Genomic DNA, 20,820 nt, shown 5'->3' on the forward strand with positions numbered 1-20,820 from the left:
TTGGAGTTTTTCCTTCAGTTTCCAACCCCCCCCTTCCCTCTCTCATTAAGGAGACAAGGAGGGCTGGCAGCCGTGCTTATTCAAAGGACAACACTATTGATGGGAGCTAACAGCTATTGATAATGCATTTTTAATAATATTTCTAACATTGTGACCCCATTTAGGGTCATGACCCACAGTTTGGGAACCACTCGAGTATACGGAGGAATGTAATTCATCATAATTCTAGCGATGTCTGAAATTGTAATTTTGAGGTGCCTGTAAAAAGTACTTTTTACCCGTCTTCCTTGCTATTGATTCTGGTAGTCACAAATATCATAGAGTAACTTTGGTCTTGATTCAGGAAGACATTTAAACATGTGCTTAAGTTTTGCTAAAGTCAATTATTTTCCAATTTGGGGTATGTATCATATGCTAAATATACTGCATAAAGTTTTTTGTGCAGTAATACTGTAATTCTGTATAGTACTGTGTGGCACAGTATTACTACAATTCTGTCTTAATGCAATTCCAAACATAGCAAACATAGCAATAGCTTCAACTTTTTTTACAGCATTGTGTGTTTTGATGTATAACTTAAGAGATTTTTTTTGCTTTCTTTTTTTCTGAAAGGATCCAAGTAAACGACCAGATTGTAGAAGTGGATGGAATCAGTCTGGTTGGTGTTACACAGAATTTTGCTGCAACTGTCCTCAGGAACACCAAGGGAAATGTCAGGTAAATAGACATGCCAGAAGAATAAAATTGCTCTGATGCTAAACATTTCAGATTGTCTTATCTTTTTCCATTAGAGCAGGGGTATCCAACCTGCAGCATGTGTACCACAAGTGACATAGTCAGGTTCTTTGTCCGGTACATGGCAAACCAGGTAAGGGGAAGTCCAAACAATAGCAGAGACGAGGGCCAACAAAGTATCCTGAAGAGGGTGATAGGCCACATGATTTGTTTTTCCTTTGGTGTGAAGAAGGGCTTGTGTTAATGAGGACTGTAGAATAATCAGTTTTCTCCTTTCCAGTGCACATATGTTAATCTCAGTCCTTAAAATTCCTCTTAATATTCAAACTTCTATGCCCATGCCCTTAGTCACCTTTATTACCCTTTTCTTGGACAGCTTCTATCTTAGTTAATTTTTAAGAAGGGCAACCAAATTGAATGTAATATACAAATTGCAAGTGCAGAGAGTCAGGGAGCAGAAAGGAGCAGCAGAGCAGTCAGGGAGCGCAGGGCAGGGACTGGAAAGTAGAGCAGCAGATTGGGTAGAGAGCACAAGGCAGGGAGTAGAAAGTAGAATAGCAGATAAGGCAGAGGATGAGTTGCTTAATTTATGGCACCTTTGCCAAAAGCTTGGACCCCACTATGCTAGATGTATCCATTTCCATAGTTAGGGGCAATGAAGTAAAATTGGGAGAGTGATAACTGGTAGTTTTTCAATCTGTAGTGGGCCAGTAGGGGGTGCTCCTGCATTGAGCCATGCACCTCACTGCACCCGGCCACCTTCCAAGCTCTGAGTGCCTCCCTGGGGTGGGGGCATCCCCCTTCCTGGAGCACACCTGCTAGCCTGGGGTAAAAACTACCACCACCCAGGGCTGGGCTTCATTCTGGCTCTGCGTCCCCTGGGTAACACAGGCCTAGTAGCCCTCAAGGGTACTTGACTCACTTCAAGAACTTGGGGGTGCTTCCCTCAGTCAAAAGCACAAGTAGTGGTCTCCCTTAGCCAAACCAAGGGGACCCCAAGGCATAATCTAGACCCATTCCCAATAAGTCGCCCATGCTAGGTATAAAGGAAAACTTTATTGGTTACAAGGGGTAGGGGCTGGAATAGGGTACATGGTAGAGCAATATCAAAGGAATCCCATAGAGCAAATTGGCATAGCTGGGTAGCCTTTGACTTAGTGCAAGCTATATAGCTAGTTAGATCTCAGGTAGCGTACTCACAAGTATCATCCAGAGGCAGGTGGAGATTCCGTCTGGAGGCAGGCATTTCCTTGATCATGAGTTTTGAGAGAGAGAGCAAGTTTCAGTTAATCCAGCTCTTCTCTCTTTGAGTATTCCTCATGGCTGCTGCCCTTTCCTCCTCCTGGGCAGTCCTTAACTTATATAGCCCTTATGACCTCATTTACCTGGTCTGATGGAGGCCAGCAGCTGTTGGCTGTCAGCCAACCAATTTGAAATGCATCACTAGTTACTGGGCAGACTGGAAGTTCCTAGCTCCCTAGGGAGCCCATGCCCCTCACCCAGGTATGTGATGCCAGTCGTGTAGGCATAGGGAGCAGGTTCCCCCCCACTCCCTCAGGAATGTATCCAGCTCAGGCTACCTAAAGAGATAGGGTCAGGTGTGTATCTTCTGCAGGGCCCATCGTAACCAAATTGTCACAGAGTACAGTTTTGGGGAGAAACAGAGGTGGCCTTCTGCCACACAGTCTCCATGCCTTTCCATCTTGCAACTAAAACTAGACTGTGTGAAGCTTCAGTCGCTGATTCAATTCAGAGGAGATTTGGCCCAATTCAGCGGCCGAATCTCCAAATCCAAACTGAATCAGGAGACCCATTAATCTCTCTGAATTGAATCAGAAGCCTCTGCTTCAATTCAGAAAGATTCAATGATTCGGCCATAGACACAGCTTTATATGTTTTTTTACATACCTAAAAATATCAGGTGTGGCTCATTAATGCTGAGATTGGGGGGCATATGGAGTGTCCCATGGGAGCATGGGCGGGGGGAGGTTCCCCTATGTGCTTGGCTGTGATCCTGGAAGTGGACCAGAACTACTTCTGGTCCACTCCCAGGTCTACCGCCGAGCATGCGGAGGAGGGGGCCTCATGTGCTCCATCCTCCCCAACATCTCAGCGTTCACAAGCCGTGCCTGGTACCTTGAGGTATATAGAAAAAACCTATAAAGCTGTGTCTATGGCTGAATTGCTGATTCTCTGAATCAGAATTGAATCTTCTAATTCAGATTCATCTGAATTGAATTGGGACAGTGATCTGAATCAGTGAATTGAATCACTGTCCCCCGAATTAGATACTGTCTGCTTTGCATACCTCTACTAGACTGTGGTGTTATGATGAAGTTTTTTGGGGAGGAGGCAGGGGAATTGTTTGGGTTTTTTGTTTTGTTTTATTGTTTTACTTTGGAATATGGGTATCTGGTTATTAAGTACTGGGTGAGACGCTTTACTGATATAACTTAGTAAAACTCCATTGTCCTTTAATACCAGCTGAGGTTCAAATAAGACTCCAAACATGCATCAGTCAAATGGAGACAATTTTCAGTCGCTAGTAAGCTGGAAGAGAGCAATTCTGGTACTATACAATACTAATACACTGAGCCACCAAGCCCTTAGACTTCCTATCGGTTTATCCCCATTTTGGGTAGTCTGTCTGCGTCCTTACTCAAAACCATGTTAATCATTTGATAAACTCCTTTTACTACTGAAAACAGATTGTTGCAAATGTCAGTAAAACAGAGATCAGGTTATAAAATGCACAGTGTCTAAATGCAAGATGATAAAATGCTTGCAATAACATTATAAAGGGATGTAGCTGTTTTAAACATGGAAATATTTATTATTTTTAAAAAAGAATACATACTCTGCCATGCTTTTTTCTATTAAAGTATCTGTGAACGTCAATACATATTTAACTTTGAAAATCAACAAACAATAGGCTTGGCATTATTGCAAATTAAGAGATGGTCTGTTAAAGCTTTTGGTTAACTTCAGTTCCTAACATTCGCTGAAGGGAACACTAATTGGGCTTGTCCTTTTCCTGTTGACTTCCATGACTAAGCCATTGGTTTTAATAGATGCCAGGGTCATATCATCGCTGCTTTCAGTGTTGTCATGCCTCCTGTTTGTTTTTCTCCTGTATTTAGTTTTCCAGCTGACACTTGTATAATATTAGGGGAAAACATCTGCTTTGGAATGAACACTATAGACGGTGTGGATGGATGGGATTACTATGTTTTTAACTTCTTTGTCTGTTGTTTTGGTTTGGTTTTATCATATTTCACATTTAGTATGTTATTTAGCAAAACAAATACTTAAAATGTAGTTTAGTTGCAAGAGAGTATGAAGGTTTTTTGTGTAACATTTATAATTGTAGCTACATTGATTAGGTTATATACATTGATTAGATATACTTAACTTTAAATATCTCTTGATTTTACTGTTAAGCATGCATTTAAATCTTTAAATTAGGCATATAGGTCATTAGACTGTAAGGTTCTTGCAGCATAGGATTATTTCTACATTTGTTTTGAATAGTACTCAGCACAATGAGGTTTTTGGGTGCTATTGTAATATAATAAAATAATGAACAGTGGTAATATGTCTGCTGTAACTCTCTTGGCACTATATTTTTTGGTAAAATAGAGGCATCCAGTTAAAGCATGCACATAGCACATATTAAATATAGATGTTGTTTACATTTTTAATTAGTAGTACTCATGTATTTAATTATTATCCAATTGTTCTATGGGTAAGATTGCTCATTTCTATGGAGACTAATATGTTAAAGACAAAAGGATCATCACACAGCTTTCCCTAGATATTTGTGTCAAGGATTAAATTATAATCAGGCTAGTTGCTATCCTGACCCTTTTGTTGAAAAATAATGTAGTGCACTGGATATTGCTTTATAGCTATTCAGCTCACATTATCAAGTGTGCTGCACATTCCATACATAAGGATCATTGGTCCTGACAGGTCTTATTTATCAGGAAAAGGTTTATGAGTTTTTCATTGTTGCCAGTAGTAAGCTTTCACAGAAAGACTGGGTCTAAATATCTGTGGCACAACTAAATAAAGCAGGAGTTTAAAAACACTAACTATATATTTCTATGAAAATACATTGTAATAACATGCATATGCATAGCTTCACAAAGCTAGTGGCAAGGGACAGACATTACATATAAACTGGTTTAAGTGATCAGAAACTGGTTTAAACATGTAACAGAACAAATTTTTCAGTACACATAAGCCAGTTTGAAAAAGGCTGAAACCAGTTTGAGATAAACCTGGTTGAATGTAGTAGCAAACTTAACTGATTAGGGTCAAACCGGTTTATGCAATATCTGCCCCAGACCCCTTGCTGGTTTAAGTTAAACCAAACTGCCCAGCATCCCAGCATGCTCTTTGGGCTGAGTGGAGCTTTCTGCTCCACAGCACGGCTGGCCCCTCCCCTCTGCTCCCTGGCTGCAGCTTCAGGAGAGAGGCTGCTCCCCTGTCCCCTCCCCACTCCATACTAAGCAGGAATTCCCCCCTGCCCTCTGCCTCATGGAGAAGTGGCTGTAGAAGTTAGCTAGCAGACCACATGCTGGGTATTGTCCGTACTGAATCAATTGGTAGACTCAACAGGCAGAAGGTAATGTCCCTCTGTTGTTTTCTTAATGGGGTGATAAACACTGAGTTAGAGGATGATAAATACTGTTATGAATTCCCTTCTGGGCTAATCAGAGTGTCCTGCTGAGGCCTGGCCACGTCCCCTTCAGCTCAGTACTGAGAAAGGGAAGGGAGAGCTGCTCTAGTGCCTCCCAGCTTCTAGCCTGAGCCACTGCAGGCATGTGCCTTTATGTCTGGGATGTCTGTGCAGTTACAAACTGGTTCAGCATAGCCAGGTTAGACTATCCTGTAAAGACTGAATCAATTCAGGCTCAGGCTTTTTGAATGTCTGTCCCTAGCCAGTGTGGTTAACACCCATTCCTACTGATTCAGAGTGGGAGGGGGTCCTTCTCTCATTCTTTTTCAATAAGGAAAACTTTGATAAGGCACAGACAGTATTCCAGCCAGGACCTATATTTGTGGGGAGACTCTCTGAGCTCCCTGACAATATCTATGCTACAGACATCAACCAGAAATATTGATCAGATGTTGACAGCTTACATTGCTTTGTGTTCTGCTGATACCAGTATGTTGTATTTGCTTTTAGCTGCACAAAGTGAAACACATTTTGATGTCCTTCCTTTTTTGGATTTTTTGAAGGTAAACATTTCAGAATACCAGAATTTACTACTGGCCTTAAAGGCTAGGGACAGAAGTTACACACAAACCAATTTAGGGGGTCAGAAACCAGTATAAACCTGTAACAGAACAGAAGCTCAGTGCACATAAATCAGTTTCAAGATGGCTGAAACTGGTTTACGATAAATATGTTTGAATGTGCTATCAGGCTTAACTGATTTGGGTCTAACCGGCTTATGAAACTTCTGTACCAGACCCCTTCCTGATTCAAGTTAAATCACAGTCCCCCAGCATCCTAACATGGTTTGGAGCCCTAGGCTGTCCTATGCTGTCTGCTCCAGAGCTGGAGCAGTAAGGGCTGGCTGACAAAGTGGGGAGGGGGGAAGCCTCGCTGGGGATACAGCCCAGTTTGCAGGGGGGAGGGATTGCCCCCCCCCAGTAAACCCTGGGGTCCAGGGCCAGGGAGAGGGATTAAACACCCCTTCCTCTGCTCAAATTTACTGCTGACTGTGACTGTGGACTACAAGTCCCAGAGGCACCTGGAAGCAGGAGGAGGAAGTGATGAGAAACCCTGCAGAGTCCTGCTTCTGTGCCTTTGAAAATCTCAAGAACCTCGGGGGCAGCAGGAAGAAGAAGTGAACACAGCCCATTCTGGCTAAGTGCCAGAAAGCTGTGCTCTAGCACCTCCCCAGCTTCTAGCCTGAGCCACTGCAGGCATGTGGCTACATTTCCTGAAACAAAGGTAAATGTCTGTTCACTTTTGTTTCAGTTTAAACTCTGCAGTTTAGACTAACCTACAAAGACTGCATCAATTCAGCCTTGGGCTTTTTGACTGTCTGTACTTAGCCAAAGTGTGGTTGTACCATATACACCAACTGAAAGGAGATTAGATCCAGTTTTGGTGTCTGTAGAAGCATTTATTTCCACAGCAGAATAGCTAGGTTGGTAGGACAAAAGATTGTGCTTAATGGCAGAACCTGCTTCCCATTACAGCAGAGCCTCTTATCCCCTTTCTCTTTGATTGATACTCCCTCCCTGTAAACATCAGTGGTTCCAGGGTCTTACAGTAGTTTGAAGAACTGCTCCCTAACAGCTATCACTTTATTTAGAGCATAAATTGCATATAGCCAAGTACTGTCTGGAATACACAAAGTACATGCTTTATACACACAGTGTTATGTGAGTATCACCAGTGTTCCTTCTTTTTATAGTCCATAGCATTATACATATCCATTTTCATGTAGTCTAGCCAAAACACATTTTAATTTTTATAGTTGGGTTTATAGTTGGTCAATCACGTGGAAAAACATTTACGAAAGGAGTGAAATGGAAGCTACTTCCTCAGTTCTCACCAGTAAGCTCATAGGAAAGTGGGACTGGAAGGGACCTTGTGAGGTCCTGTAGTCCAGCCTCCTCCTGAATAATGTGATCAGTACCTCTTCTGAATCTTGCATAATAACTGATATTCATATGTATTTTCCCCTTTGAGTTTTATGAGCATGTTGAATGATTGTGACAGTGAAAGGCATTGACCTAGAATAGATTCTTCAATGCTCTTGCCAGAAAAATGTCCCAACTGTCTTTGCCTGACATAGTAAAGAGACTGTGGGAACAAAGAGGTGGTTTCTAGTTTACAGGCTGCTCTGGTTCAGGGTGAAAAAAGCTTAACAAATTGGTCACTTAAAATCTTCAACTATCTAGGGGTTTTTATTGTTGGAAAAATTGAACTATGCAGAAGAATTGCTGTATCTGAATAGAGTACTGGTCCAAGCTGGGTTGACCATTCTCTAGAATACCTTATGATGCTTTATAGAAAGACAACAGGAAATCCCCAAATGTATGTTGATAGCCTATGGAAGAGAGGGAGGAAGAGATTTTTTTTTCATAATCCCAGTTGGCAATCAACTTCTACTCTAAGAAATAAGGATTAGTAGCCCAGCAACTTTAATTAGGGAGATTTAACTCCAAATGTTGTTTGGGTTCATGCAAATACCAAGTTGTCTTGATAATCTCATTGATTTATTTTGCTCATGGGTGCTAAAGTACATGGTGGACAGCCCATGCACAAATTAGTTACAAGTTTAAGGCCATAGTAAAAGCGCTTATGGCATGGCCTCTCAGATTCCAATTAAATTTGCAAATTCTGCTAAATACCTTGTCACAAGGACACAAAAAGGAAAGAAGAAGACTTTGCTCACTAAGGTTTTTTACAGACCTAAAACAAACCAAAAATTATGCTTTAAAATCCATGCGCCCCTGCATGCCCAGAAGAGGCATCATGTTAGCTGGATGTGGTTCGTGCAGCGTCTGTATAGATTGGAGCTTCAGTAGGGCTTTCTGGTATTTTTCTCTAATAGCTGATTTAATCTGCTTTAGATAATGGTGCAAAATGTCCTGCTGAAATGCGCTGTCTGTACAGATGCTGTGGAGCCGAGTCAAACTAATTCGTTGCCTCTTTAAGTAAAGCGCATGTCTGGGGGGGGCAGGGGTTCACATCTGTCAGCAGCCTGAAAGAGTGAATGTTATAGCTTTATTAATTATTGAAAGAATTCTCTCTTGAAATCTGTATTTTGCTTTTTGTATGCCCTCTTATGGCTTAATTCTGCAACACCTAATTCCTCAATCATGTCTAGCATTAAACCCCACAGGGGGCTCCTAGGTGGTAAAAATCAGTCTGGTCTTTGAGCTCCTTTTACATCATTTTGTGATAGAACAGACCATAGGGTAGGCCTGAAAATCTAGAAACCCTCAGAGATCCATAGGCAGTGCTGAGTCAATGCAGTGTCTCACTAGTCTCATTCTTTCCCCCTGCCCCTGACATCAGGCCTATACTGGGACCATAGATCCCAATCCCCGCATTGGATGGTTCATCCTAAAAGATAAGTATTATTTTTCCAGGGCATATTTTTTTTTTCCAGAATGTCCTCAGGGGAGACTCTGTGACCTTCCCAGCCACCCTGACCCAGCCAGTTGGTTCTTCCCTCCACGTGGATCCTTGGACAAAGCGGGGAAACCTCTATTAGGTCCATAGGGATGGTGCATAGAGATGACTGACTCTTCTCATTTACTTCGCTGTAGTGCAGGAATCATAAACTTGCAGATCTGGGCAGCACAGTATCCTGAAGAGGGTGAAACATCATATGGGGTTTTTTTTTACGTGCATGTGAAGACGGGCTAGTGTTAATGAGGACTGTAGGATCATCAGGCTTCTTTCTAATGCACATATGTTAATCTCAGTCCTTAAAATGCCTCTTAATATTCAAATTGCTTAGTCATCTTTATTACCTTTTTCTGGACAGCTTCTATCTTAGTTATTTTTTAAGAAGGGCAGCCAAATTGAATGTAATATACAAAGTGCAAGTGCACTTTCATTAGAAATATTGCCATTATATATTCTATACCTGCCTTAGTCCCCCTTTTAATGTAACTAAGTATTCTATCAAGTTTTAAACTGTTCTTTGGCACTGAGGAAATGTCCTTTTGGGTGTTCTCCACAGTGCCTCCTTGATATTTCACGGAATTGAACAGTGCCTATGTTAAATCTAAATTGTTTGTCATGGTTTCCAGCACCTTGAAGTTATTAATTCTCACTTTCCTGGTGGGTTTCCCAATTCTTCTGTTTAATCATATTCCTTTGGAGTGCCTCAGAACTGTGGTACTTTTTTATTAACCTAAATAATTTTATGCTGTCAGCAGATTTCACTGTTACAATCTAATTCATCCTGTAGATCATTAAAGAGTAAATTCAGCAGCAGACCTGCAGCTACAAACCAGTCTCTGGGGCTTTCCACTGTTAACTGCTTTCTGTTCCAATAAATGGTCATTTATTATCATTGTGTGTTTTCTGTTACTAAGCCAGTTTTTAAATCATAACAGGTTTTTGTCTCTCACTCCATGGATCAGAGCTTTATTTTTTATGTTACTGCAATGAATTATAAGTGCAGTCTTTCAGTTAAAATAAAATTCTTAGTTGTGCTTACTTTTCCATAGCCAGTGGTTAAAATGCACCACCACATTCAGACTTTTCATCAGCTTCTTTCCACTCTCCTGTTTCCCCTCCAGCTAATCTCTACCCTCATTTTTAAAGTAATCTTTTAAATTAATATTTCTTATATTTGTTTTCTGAAAGGATTCTTTGAGAATTCTGTATATTTGGATAGATGTCTGTGTGTCTCTAAATTATTTTTGTTCAAAATCATGTTATCTGCTATGGTAGTAGCTTATACAGTGACACTGTTGCAAGTAACTGGAGCTGGTACAGCCGGCGGATCACACTAGTAGCAGGGCATCCATTCCAGTTTCTGAAATATTATGTACTTATGATAAAGGTTAATAACATTGTTTTCTTTCTCTATCTCTTTACCACATGCACTCTTCTCTAATCCCTCTACTACGCATATGTGTGCACGTGTGCATCCTTCCCCATTTTCTCACACTACAGTACTACTTTTTCTGCCTGTCATGCACACCTCTCTTCAGACTCTAGATTCTTAATGCTGTAGGACCCAAAGGGAACCCTACCTCTTCCCACAGTCCAGGATATGGAGCAGGAGCTAAAAGCAGAAGCTGTCTTCACCAGTGTTTCATTCTAAAAGATATGGAGGGTTTTCCTTTCTACAAGTTGGGTAGGATTGTTCTTTTGTCCCTCTTCACCTTTTTTATCTCAAGTGTGAAAGATGGTGGAGGTTTTGTCTAGTATTGCAAGCAGCTAGGTATGCAGATTAGTTCTGCACAGTCCATGTCTGTCTGTCTCTCTCTGTGGGATTTAAGCAACACCCTCTGAGACTTGAGCAAGCAAGGAAGGGCCATGGGGAAAGAGCCAATAGGGAAGAATTTACTTAGTATTGCTGATCTTGGAACTTGATGAAACACAGCTAGAAATACCAGCCTCTGGCTAATCTCCACCTCCACACTCTTTACTATTCATTCCATCCAGGAAGAGCACACATTGACTGCAGTGCTTCCTCAGCCTGATGAAGGGGTTTTAAACCTGAAAGCTTGCCAGGACATTTTTCTCCTACTATTTAGTTGGTCTAATAAAAGATACCATATTTACCCAAATAACCTTGTCTGCCTATGTCCTTAGACCAACACAGTTACAACCTACAGTCCTGGATTCACTGCACATTCTAGCACCTTGCTAAATCTGAGCACAGTATAAAATCACATATGTATTTAACTGGTATAAACGTATGCAGTAGTACCCTGTCGGAAGAAGCAGAGCCATCCCTCTGGGGTACGGGGCCTGGGGCATATCAGCCTGTGAGGGGCCTGGGGCAGGGGAGGGTGGGTGGCGAGTGGCCAGAGCCAGCAGGGGGAGAGTGGCGGTGCTTGGCAACACCAGGCCATATGCAGCACTGACCACAGGGCCTGGGGCTGTCGCTCTGATTCGCAACCCCCTATGGACGGCCCTGGGAAGAAGTCACAGACTTCTCCTATTCTTTCTGATGAAGAGTTAACTTTAAAATGTAATGAATTGCAGGTGTATTGTTTCTCTCACTGTGTACAAAAACTCCTCTCATTGTCATCAACAATCTTTCCTTGGGAATGAGGAATGCCCGTAAAGTTTAAACTTAAAATCCTAGCTTTGTGAACCACATTGGTGCTTATGAAGCACCATCTACATCCCATAATATGTTTATCCAATGTTGCTGGATATGCTGTAAATGTCCTGACATCTTGTTTATTTGAATGGACTTTTCATGGAAAACCACTTTATAGAATATATTCACATTCAGATAAGAAAACAGACAATTAAGCAATATGAAATGTACAAATAACCTGTTTGCAAAAAGCAAATGAGGTTAGCTCAGCAAGCTAAAAAAAACCACTGTATTTATTTTTGAGTTGACATTTTAACCTTTTCTTTAGATTAATGTTGCCTTGTTCCACATCAGTCTTTAGGATAGGGGTAGAAGTTCAGCAGTAGAAGAAGTTATATGAAAGGGGTCCATGACTTGAGAAAGTTTGAAAACCACCACTCTAGAAGTACTGGACATATGCTTAAAACAAGTGTCAGGTGAGTTAGTAATATGCGTATTGGTTTGGGTTTTTGCCTGAAAAAAATAAAAACACTCAAGAGATTGGAGCAAGTTTACCCTTAAGCCAGTTGGTTTAAAATATCACCATTCATACCAGATATTAAAATATCCATTCCAAATATGGCAGAAGGTAGGGTTGGCTGCCACCTTAGAGACTAACTAGTTCAGAGAGGCATTAACTTTTATAGGCACCAACCTACTTCATCAGATGTTAACATGTCAGACTAACATGGCTAACCCCATCCCTATCAATTATCTACTCAGTTAATTTCTCTGTTCATTTAATTTACAGTTTATATCTCCATGCATTTTTCTGTATAGGTAATTTACCACTTACATGTTTGAATGTCTGTTTAGGGGATGGGACTGCAGAGATGTGGCAGCTAAACAGATAATCAGGCACACCCTGTATATGTGCAGGATGCTTCAGCAAGACATGGTAGTGATGCATTTGCTTCTTTTGTGCCTGTTAGGGAAATGTGCATTGTGTGCTCCCTCTAGCAACTGTTTTAAGTTGCTTGTAGGGTGGGAGGAGGGGCTGGCCATTTTCCTAAATGCTGTGGAATACTGCAGATGATTCCAGTCAGCTACTCAGCATATTCTCAGAATATTTAAGTCAGCATTTAGTTGGGTTGCTATTGGATATGCAGGGGGGAAGGAACCTTGTCTACCAGCACACTTGTACCGGACAGGCTTGAACGTAAGCTTGTTACCTTGAGGTCTTTCATTTCCCAGGCCAATGAAAGAAAAACCTGTGTTTCCAGGACTTTTAATGTATTAGCTGCATTCAAGTCTTTCACTAAAGGATTCTTTTTCAGTAGGAATAATAAATGCTCTAATAGAGTTTTACCATCTTACCTGTTTTTACATGACTTTAATGATGCTATTAGAATGTATTTAATGTTAGAGTTTCAAAATAATAGTTTTTAATATCTCTGACTATGTCAATTTCAGATCATGTCCATGTGAAATTACATCGAATAAGAGGTGGTCATTTTGTAAATTTCTTAGCAAGTATCTATCTAGAACTCCATGGCCTCTGTACTTTGAAGTTGACATTTTTTAAAGAGCTTGATTTTACTCATGAAAAACTGGTGTTATTTTCAGTTTATACTGTTGCTTCTAAATAAAACTTATCTCCTCTTGCAGAGTTCAGACCATTTTAGCACTCTGGATTAATCATATGGTAATTTCCCTAATGTTGGCATCCACACAAGGCACTTTAAAAGATGACACAATAGGAATTAACTACATGGTTGCACTAGCAGCCTGTGCTTAAAGTTCAAGGTGACAATCCATTCTAAACTTCTATTTTCTCTCTTGAAGAAATCATCTGACAAGAAATTTGTCATAGCTTTACAAAGGTTGAAGTTTTTGTTTTTGTGGGTTTTTTAAATTGTATTTTTAAAAAATCCTTTGATTCATTAGACCGTAAACACTACAGTTTCCTCTTTGAAACAATGCTGCAGTCTTTTTGTTCTCCTGTTAGTTAAACCAGATGGGTTTAAAGACTTGTGCAGTTCAGCTTAACTCTGAAGAAGAGCTGGTTATATGCCTAAAGTGATGTAATTCACAAAGAATGATTAGAGTCATTCAGCTCTGTAACATGGAGCATAGGGTGTTGCAGTACCTGTGTGACCTTTTCAGTGTTCTCTGCATAATACAAGAATTTTTTTCCTTCCCAATACTTCTGGCACCAGTGGTTTTGAGGGAAAAATGAAATCAACTAGTTTTCTCAGTATTATTATTTAAATTAATTTAATTCTGGACATCCCTGTTTACTTTATGTTGAAAAAGTTCAAGAACGTACGGTATTAAGTATGCATTAAAATCCTTGAATTCTCAGTAAGCTGCAGGAAATCTTTGGGAATAGTTGCCAGTTTTTGTGGTGTCCCTTTCTTCACCTTTGTGATTCTGGAAAAATATTAGTTTCCTGTACACTTACTGTTTACTTAGATTTTCTCTCTTCCCTCACCCAAGGATAGAATCACATATTTGCTACTGTCTCAGCTCTGAACCTGTTTATTTTAACAGCATCTTTAACAGTGTGTTTGGCATCTGGTCATTGGGCAAGATGATGCATACTTAGAAATATAGACATTAAAAAAGTCAGTTCATGCATTGCTTTGTGAAAGTGCAAAACAAAACAGTTTGCAATGATCAAAGTACTAAAGTTTGAAAATATTGCTCCTAGTATTTAGGGGATATCAAATTCACCTGGCCTTGCTGTGGGATCAATCCATGGGCCAGGTGAGTGTTGTGGGTCTGGTTCTGCACGCACAATCAGGCCCATGGTTACTCACCTTTATGGTCTGGGTCCTGGTGGGAAGAGACCCAGTATCCTGGGTGATTGGCTGCCCCTGTGGAAACAAACCTTGGTGCCGGGCTTCTTCCTGCAATGTTGCAGAGGCTCCAGCACTGCAGCTTTCTCCCAGGTGCTTGGCTGCTGCTGCCAGAACAAATCACAGTGCCATGCTTCTTTCTTCATTGCTGCTGGGGCTCCAGTGCCCCAGCTGTTGCCCAGGCACTTGGCTACAGCCATGGGAAGGTCCCCTTCATCAAGGCTGTGTGCCAAATGCCCCAGCTCTGGGAGACAGATCTGGCCTGCAGGTCAAATGTTTGACACTCCTAGTATATAGCATTCTGTATGTTAGAAATAAGATGAAGAGCAAGGACAATGTAGGTCTCTTGCTGAATGGGAAGGTAATAGTGAATATTGCAGAGGAGGCTAAAGAATCAAATGCGTTCTTTACTTCAAATTTCACAGATGCATCACCTGTTAGATAACCGGCACAGTTAGCATCAAGGATCAGAGAGAAGATAGTCAACCTAGAGTGGGAAAGGCACACATTAGATATTAATTAGATGAAGTGGATGTTTTTAATTCAGCAGAGCTAAATGAGATTCATCGTAGAGTATACATGGAATTGGCAAGGGTGTTTGCAGAGCCATTGGCTGTTGTCTTTGAGAGTTTATTGAATTCCTGGACACCTGGAAAGGGACAAACATAGTGCTTACCTTTAAAAAAGAACAAGGAAGACCCAGGGGTTTACAAATCAATCAGTCTAACTTGGATACCTAGAAAGATACTGGGGATCTTGTCAAGAAATATTTTTCTAAGCACCTAGAGCAGTTGTTTTCAACCTTCTGAAACTCAAGGCACCACTCCATCACTTTTCTGAATTGAGTTGCACCTCATTTCAAAAACAAATGTATTTATTACCATGCTTACCTCCTCGAAGTGGGCCCAGGCAGTGGGGGTGGGGAACCAGTTGGCAGAGACAGCCTGTGCTTATCTTCTCCTGCCTCAGTGGCACCCTTCAAAAGATCTCACAGCACCCCAGAGTGCCCACATACCCTGGTTGTGAATCACTGACCTACAGGATAACTGTGATTAGGAACTGCCAGCATGGATTTGTCAAAAGCAAGTCATGCTTAAGCATCCTGATTTCTTTTTATGACAATACTAGGGTCTTGGTGGGTAGGAGATAACAGTGGATGTGATATACCTTGACTTCAGTAAGGCTTTTGATCCTGACTCTTAATGACGTTCTCATAAGTAAGCTAAAGGAGCACAATCTTGATCAACAGCTGGCAGCTGTTGCAAGTCATGGGCTAGACCAACCCAGCTCTGGTCCAGTGTGGGCCATGGTTTTTAATGGCACATCACCACTGGGAATCTGCATCGGGGCTGTGCAGCTGTAAGTTGCACCTGCACTGCCTTTGCTTTTCTTTCAGTCCCAGATGCACTGTGGGGACAGCCACCTGTCACCCGGCTATGGTGCAGTTCCTCACCAGTTGAACGCTGAACCTTCGCCACAGCTGGGGAGAGAGGGGGGAAGATGTTGGGGGAGGGGAGAGGATTAGGGCAGCTCCTCAGCACTTGAATGACATGGACCTGGGCAAAGTCTCCCACTGCTGGAATGCCACTGAAATCATGGTCTGGGTCCTGCCCACAAACTGTACTTTGCTGGTTCCTGATCTAGATGAAAATACTCTAAGGTGGGTGCATACCTAGTTGGGTCATCATGCTCAACAAGTCATCATCAATGGCTGCATGTCTAATTGAGAGTGAGTGTCAAGTGCAGTTTCCCAAGGCTCTCTACTAGGTTCAGTACTATTCAAAATACCTACATTAATGAGGACTGAATTGAATAGAATACTTAGTAAATTTTCAGACGATGCCAAGATGGGTCGCGTAGTAGGAGCATTAAATGACAGGATTAAGATTCAAAATGACCATGATAAATTGGAGTAGTGTTTTTAAGAAATGGGATGGAACAATCAACTGCTAATATACATATCGGGAATGATTGGTTAAGCTGCAGTAACACAGAAAAGGACCTGAGGGTTATAGTGGACTTGAAGAATAATGAGTCAACAATGTAATACATCTACATGAGATGGCGTGTAGAGTCTCAACATCTACATGTGTGCCCTATTAGGCTGCAGGAAACTAATCAACTCCACCACAGGTTAGTAGTACTTGTAAGTACAAGTACCGTCCTGTGGCGGAGTTCTTTAGTGAACAGCAATGCATGTGTAGCTAGTGATGGGGTTGGCTGGGGTGCCTGCTGGCTAGCCTCACACTGGAGTATCCTCATGCCCCAGCCAGTCCCTCTGTAGCACACCGAGCTGAGTCAGAGCAGCCTTGGGCTGGCAAGCTGACCCTCTGGGTTCCCTGCTAACCAGGGCTTCCCTGACCTAGCTCAGTGTGCTGCAATACTGAGCACATGTTCAAACACTGAACTCAGGAACAATAAACTCCAGTGGACATTGCTAACAGCACATATAGATGCACCATAGTATTTAAAAAAAAAAAAAAAAGCAGCTAATAGCATACTCCAGTGTATTAACAGCTTGCAAGTCATGGAAATAAATTCTTCCACTTGATTCAGCACTGATGAAGTCTCATCTGAAATAAAGTGTCCAATTCTGGATGCTGCACTTAAAAGTTTATACAAATTGAAAATAGTCTGGAGGAGAGCCACAAAAATGAGTAGGGGTGGAAGAACTGGGGTTTAGTTTGGTGTAAGGGAGACTGAGGAGGAATCTGATAAGAGTCTTCAATTATAAAAGGGTTATTATAAAGAGGATAGCAATCAAACGATCAAACTCTCAGAATCAATTCAGAGAGATTCAGAAAGATTTGGTGATTTGGATGTAGACACAACTTTAAATGTTTTTTCTAACATACCTCTAGGTGGCTTGTGAATGCTGCGATGCTGGGGCAAATGGAGTGTCACACAGGAGCACAGGGGCTCCCCACAGCGTGGTCAGGAGCAGACCCAGAAGTGGACCAGGAGCACTTCTGGTCCACTTCCGGGTCTACTGGGGAGCACGCAGGGCCTCCTCTCTCCTTCCCCCCGCAGTGCTCCCCACTCAGCGACTGGTGCGTCCTGGGTCTGGGGGGGCACCCGGGGTCTTCCCATGGGCGATCACCAAGCCAGGGAGCCTGGGGGGCAGGGCCCAGCATGCTCCCCGGTGGACCCGGAAGTGAATTGGAAGTACTTCCAGTCCACTTCTGGGTTTGCCACTGAACACGACCTATAATACTACTACTTCATAGTTCTCTTGTATTTTGTTGTAAGTTCATGTACCCACACTGCTACACTGTGTGCCTAAGCAGCCCCTACCTCACCCTCCACTTTTGTTCTGTGCTGTCCTGCTCCCCAAGGCGGGGGCAGGAAGAATGAGTTGGAGGAGGGGGAAGCCTGGAGAATCTGTTTGCTCCCAGGCTGCCAGTTAGATAGCCCTGATGTAAAGTATGATGTCTGTTTTCTTGTTTTTTTTAAATTAAGAGAAATATTGTCATTGTGACGTCTCAGTGAATTTTAAAAGGTTAAACACTGTCTTTGCCTTGCATTCAAAACTAGGGTTATTACAAATATAGCTACTTAAAGATACCCTTGCACATAGATTTTATGTTTCTGCTTAATACTCTTGGCTCTCGGGACCAATTTGTCATATCCAAAATATATATGCCTGAATCTAGTGAACCAGTCAGAGGAAATATATAATTAGCCATTTTTATTGAAGTGTGCATACTATGCTTCAGTGATTAATTTTCCAGGCAGTGCTTCAGAACCTTATGCCTCTTTGCATATTTAAACATTCCTGGTTATGATATTTTGTATTTTCATATTTAGAACTGGATTGAGTTTAAATATCTAATTAACATTTAGCTGTTAAAATCTATATCCATCTATGGAAGCATTTATTGATAATAAAAACATTAGTGTAGATATTCTAGAGTGCATGGTATCTTTTTGCCATTATGACAGTAACTTATGAAATAACAGGTAAATATAGAAATTTGTTTTGATACCTTTAAGTTGAATTTTAAAGATTGGGAATATAACAGGGCAAAATATTTAAAACAGTGGAGGCCAACCTTTTTAGCAGGAGTGACACAAGTCCCACATACTCCCTGAGTGCCACTTTGCTCTGCCTAATTCACCCCCATCTCTTCTCTGCTCCTGGTCTAATCCACTAATCTGCTTTTTGCTTCTTGTATGTGCTCCTCTCCCAATCTGCTTTTTTGCTGCCTATCTGCTGCTGTGCTCCATCCCTGATCTGCCATGTGCCCAGCCTGCTGCTTTGTGGCATAGAGGCTGCCATTTTGACATGCATGCCACAACTTGGCCACCCTGATCTAAAATAGTCGTGTTTAAGTTTGTGAGAACTGTCATAATGAAAAACTGAACATGTATTTTACTAATTACCGTATTATTTTTATGTTATAAGAATGATTGTTTATCACTGTTAAATACTTGTCTTCAGGAATCTTCAGCTGAAAGCCAAGATTTTCCTTCTTGCAGCCCCAAAGATTTGCAAAATATCAAACTTCAAACCAACTAATAATATAGGACCTTATATTTGCTATTTTAGGCCTACAAACGGTGTATATAATGACTGTGAAGCTGGAATTTATGTCCCAAGGAAGATAGCTTCAATGCCCTCTGTCCACTAAACTATCAGAGGTGTATGATACATATAGATAGTATTGTGGGGTTCCACAATTTATCATAAGGATATAGCCACCATATATCTACACATCACAGATCTGATGGTGATAGCCATATAATCTATTTTCACAAACAGTTTGCTTAATTGATTTAAGTGAAAAGTGTGTTGGGGAGGAAGGGGTTACCATTTTTTCTTTTCACTTATTGCTCTATACAAAATGTAAAAGTATGGTAAACATGAGTGGATTCCACCTTGACTCTATTCATTTTATATCATAATATCCCATAAAACTATATGTCAGAAGAGACAGGAACAGGTTGTACAAACTTCTGTTTCAGTATGTGGTAGAGACGCCTCAAAGAACTCATCCTTAATACCCTTTTTCCCCCCTTCATTGCACACAAACCTTAATAGTTGCTGATTTGCAATGTTAGATTTCATGACTATAGGGTCTGAGATCTCAGTGTCAGTTTGAGATCTGTTCTCATGAAGGTTAAACTACTGATTTGTGTCCTGTTTCGCTCAGTATTTTCTGTTGTTATTTGCAAGCCAAATATGTTTCTGGGAAACAAAGAATCTACTTCCCATGAACTCCTAGCCTCATTATTTCAAATATAATCACTTTTCTTTACCCTTTGGAAGACATTGCTGGCTGTTTTACTTCTATAACATGCAGGTAATCTCCAAGTTATATCCTTTCTGCTAACCTGTGATTTCATAAATCATCTGACAAATCACTGGTCCTAAGGAATAGGCTTGGGTGTATACATAGAAATCTATCATACATTCTTGCAAAATCCCAAATGACTTTCAAGAATTCAATGTCAGCAATGACACTGGATTTTTTTTTCTTATGTGCATGCTATCAATCTCTTGAATCTCACTGCAATTTTTTTAAAGATAACTAAAAATGTTTGTCCTAAATGGTTAAGAAACAATTTATTTACCATATAAAATGGCTCAATGTGGCCTGGTTTTGCTTTGCACATTGTTTGCATTTGAAAGCACCTGATCCTGTTACTAAAATCAAGGTTGGAGGAGTATTTTAATTTTATCTCTAGCTTTTCTGACTAGTTTATACTATATTATAGTTATTATTTGTCTTTAGTATGGTAGTATACAAAACATCTAATTACAGTATATATCAAGCTACTAGAAGAAATTTGTGTTACAATGAAAGCCAGTCCTAAAATATAATTGCTAAAAATTAGACCAGAAAGCATTGAGAGTTTCGGACAAAGAAGATCTAAAGACCAGAAGAACAATGTCTTGCAGTCTAACTTATCTAACTCTATCCCAGCTATGCAGTTTGTTCGATAAAAGATATCACCCTTATAAATCCTTGCCTCAGGCAAACAAGGAGAACAAAGAATAAGCTTGTACTTTGAAGCAATAGGTACAATTGGGGAAAATAATTTAGGGAGAGATTGTTTAGAAAATGTATAATTAGGACACTGGCATTAGAATCCATGAGAAGAGATGAAAATCAAAGCCAAACTGACTGAGTTAAAAGCACAGGTTTTCTCTTCTCTACTGCAGTTGGGGACAAAGAGAGCATAAACATCTGGAAATGTTCCATGAGAAGAGGAAGGGAAGAGAGACTTCCATGCTTCTTTCCCTATCAGCTTGCAGAGTTCTCTTTCAGTTACTCCTGTGTAGCTAGCTGCTGCAGACTTATGCAGGAAACTTTAATGCTATTATGGAATTAGAAGTGAGGGTACAAGTAATAACCGTGCTCTGCTCTGGGTCCAAACCTGGAGAGTTTGAACTCAGAAGGTTATATGGTGGTGGAAATGTGGGGAGGCAAAAGTAGAGGCAGAACTTTGATGACATTGATAGCATTTTCTTA

General features: G+C 41.0%; 1 protein-coding gene across 7 annotated transcripts in view; it reads left to right on the forward strand.

The window, feature by feature from the left end:
* Window positions 1-20,820, forward strand: part of PPP1R9A (protein phosphatase 1 regulatory subunit 9A) — a 238,152-nt gene that overhangs the window by 148,096 nt on the left and 69,236 nt on the right. For all 7 annotated transcript variants that reach the window (XM_019533470.1, XM_019533487.1, XM_019533524.1 and 4 more), the window contains exon 5: window positions 613-717. In XM_019533470.1, the coding sequence (XP_019389015.1) occupies window positions 613-717 (105 nt within the window). The remainder of the gene's footprint in view (window positions 1-612; window positions 718-20,820) is intronic.

Source organism: Crocodylus porosus, unplaced genomic scaffold, assembly GCF_001723895.1.
Source record: "Crocodylus porosus isolate Cpor-Errol unplaced genomic scaffold, CroPor_comp1, whole genome shotgun sequence".
NCBI lineage: Eukaryota > Metazoa > Chordata > Crocodylia > Crocodylidae > Crocodylus > Crocodylus porosus.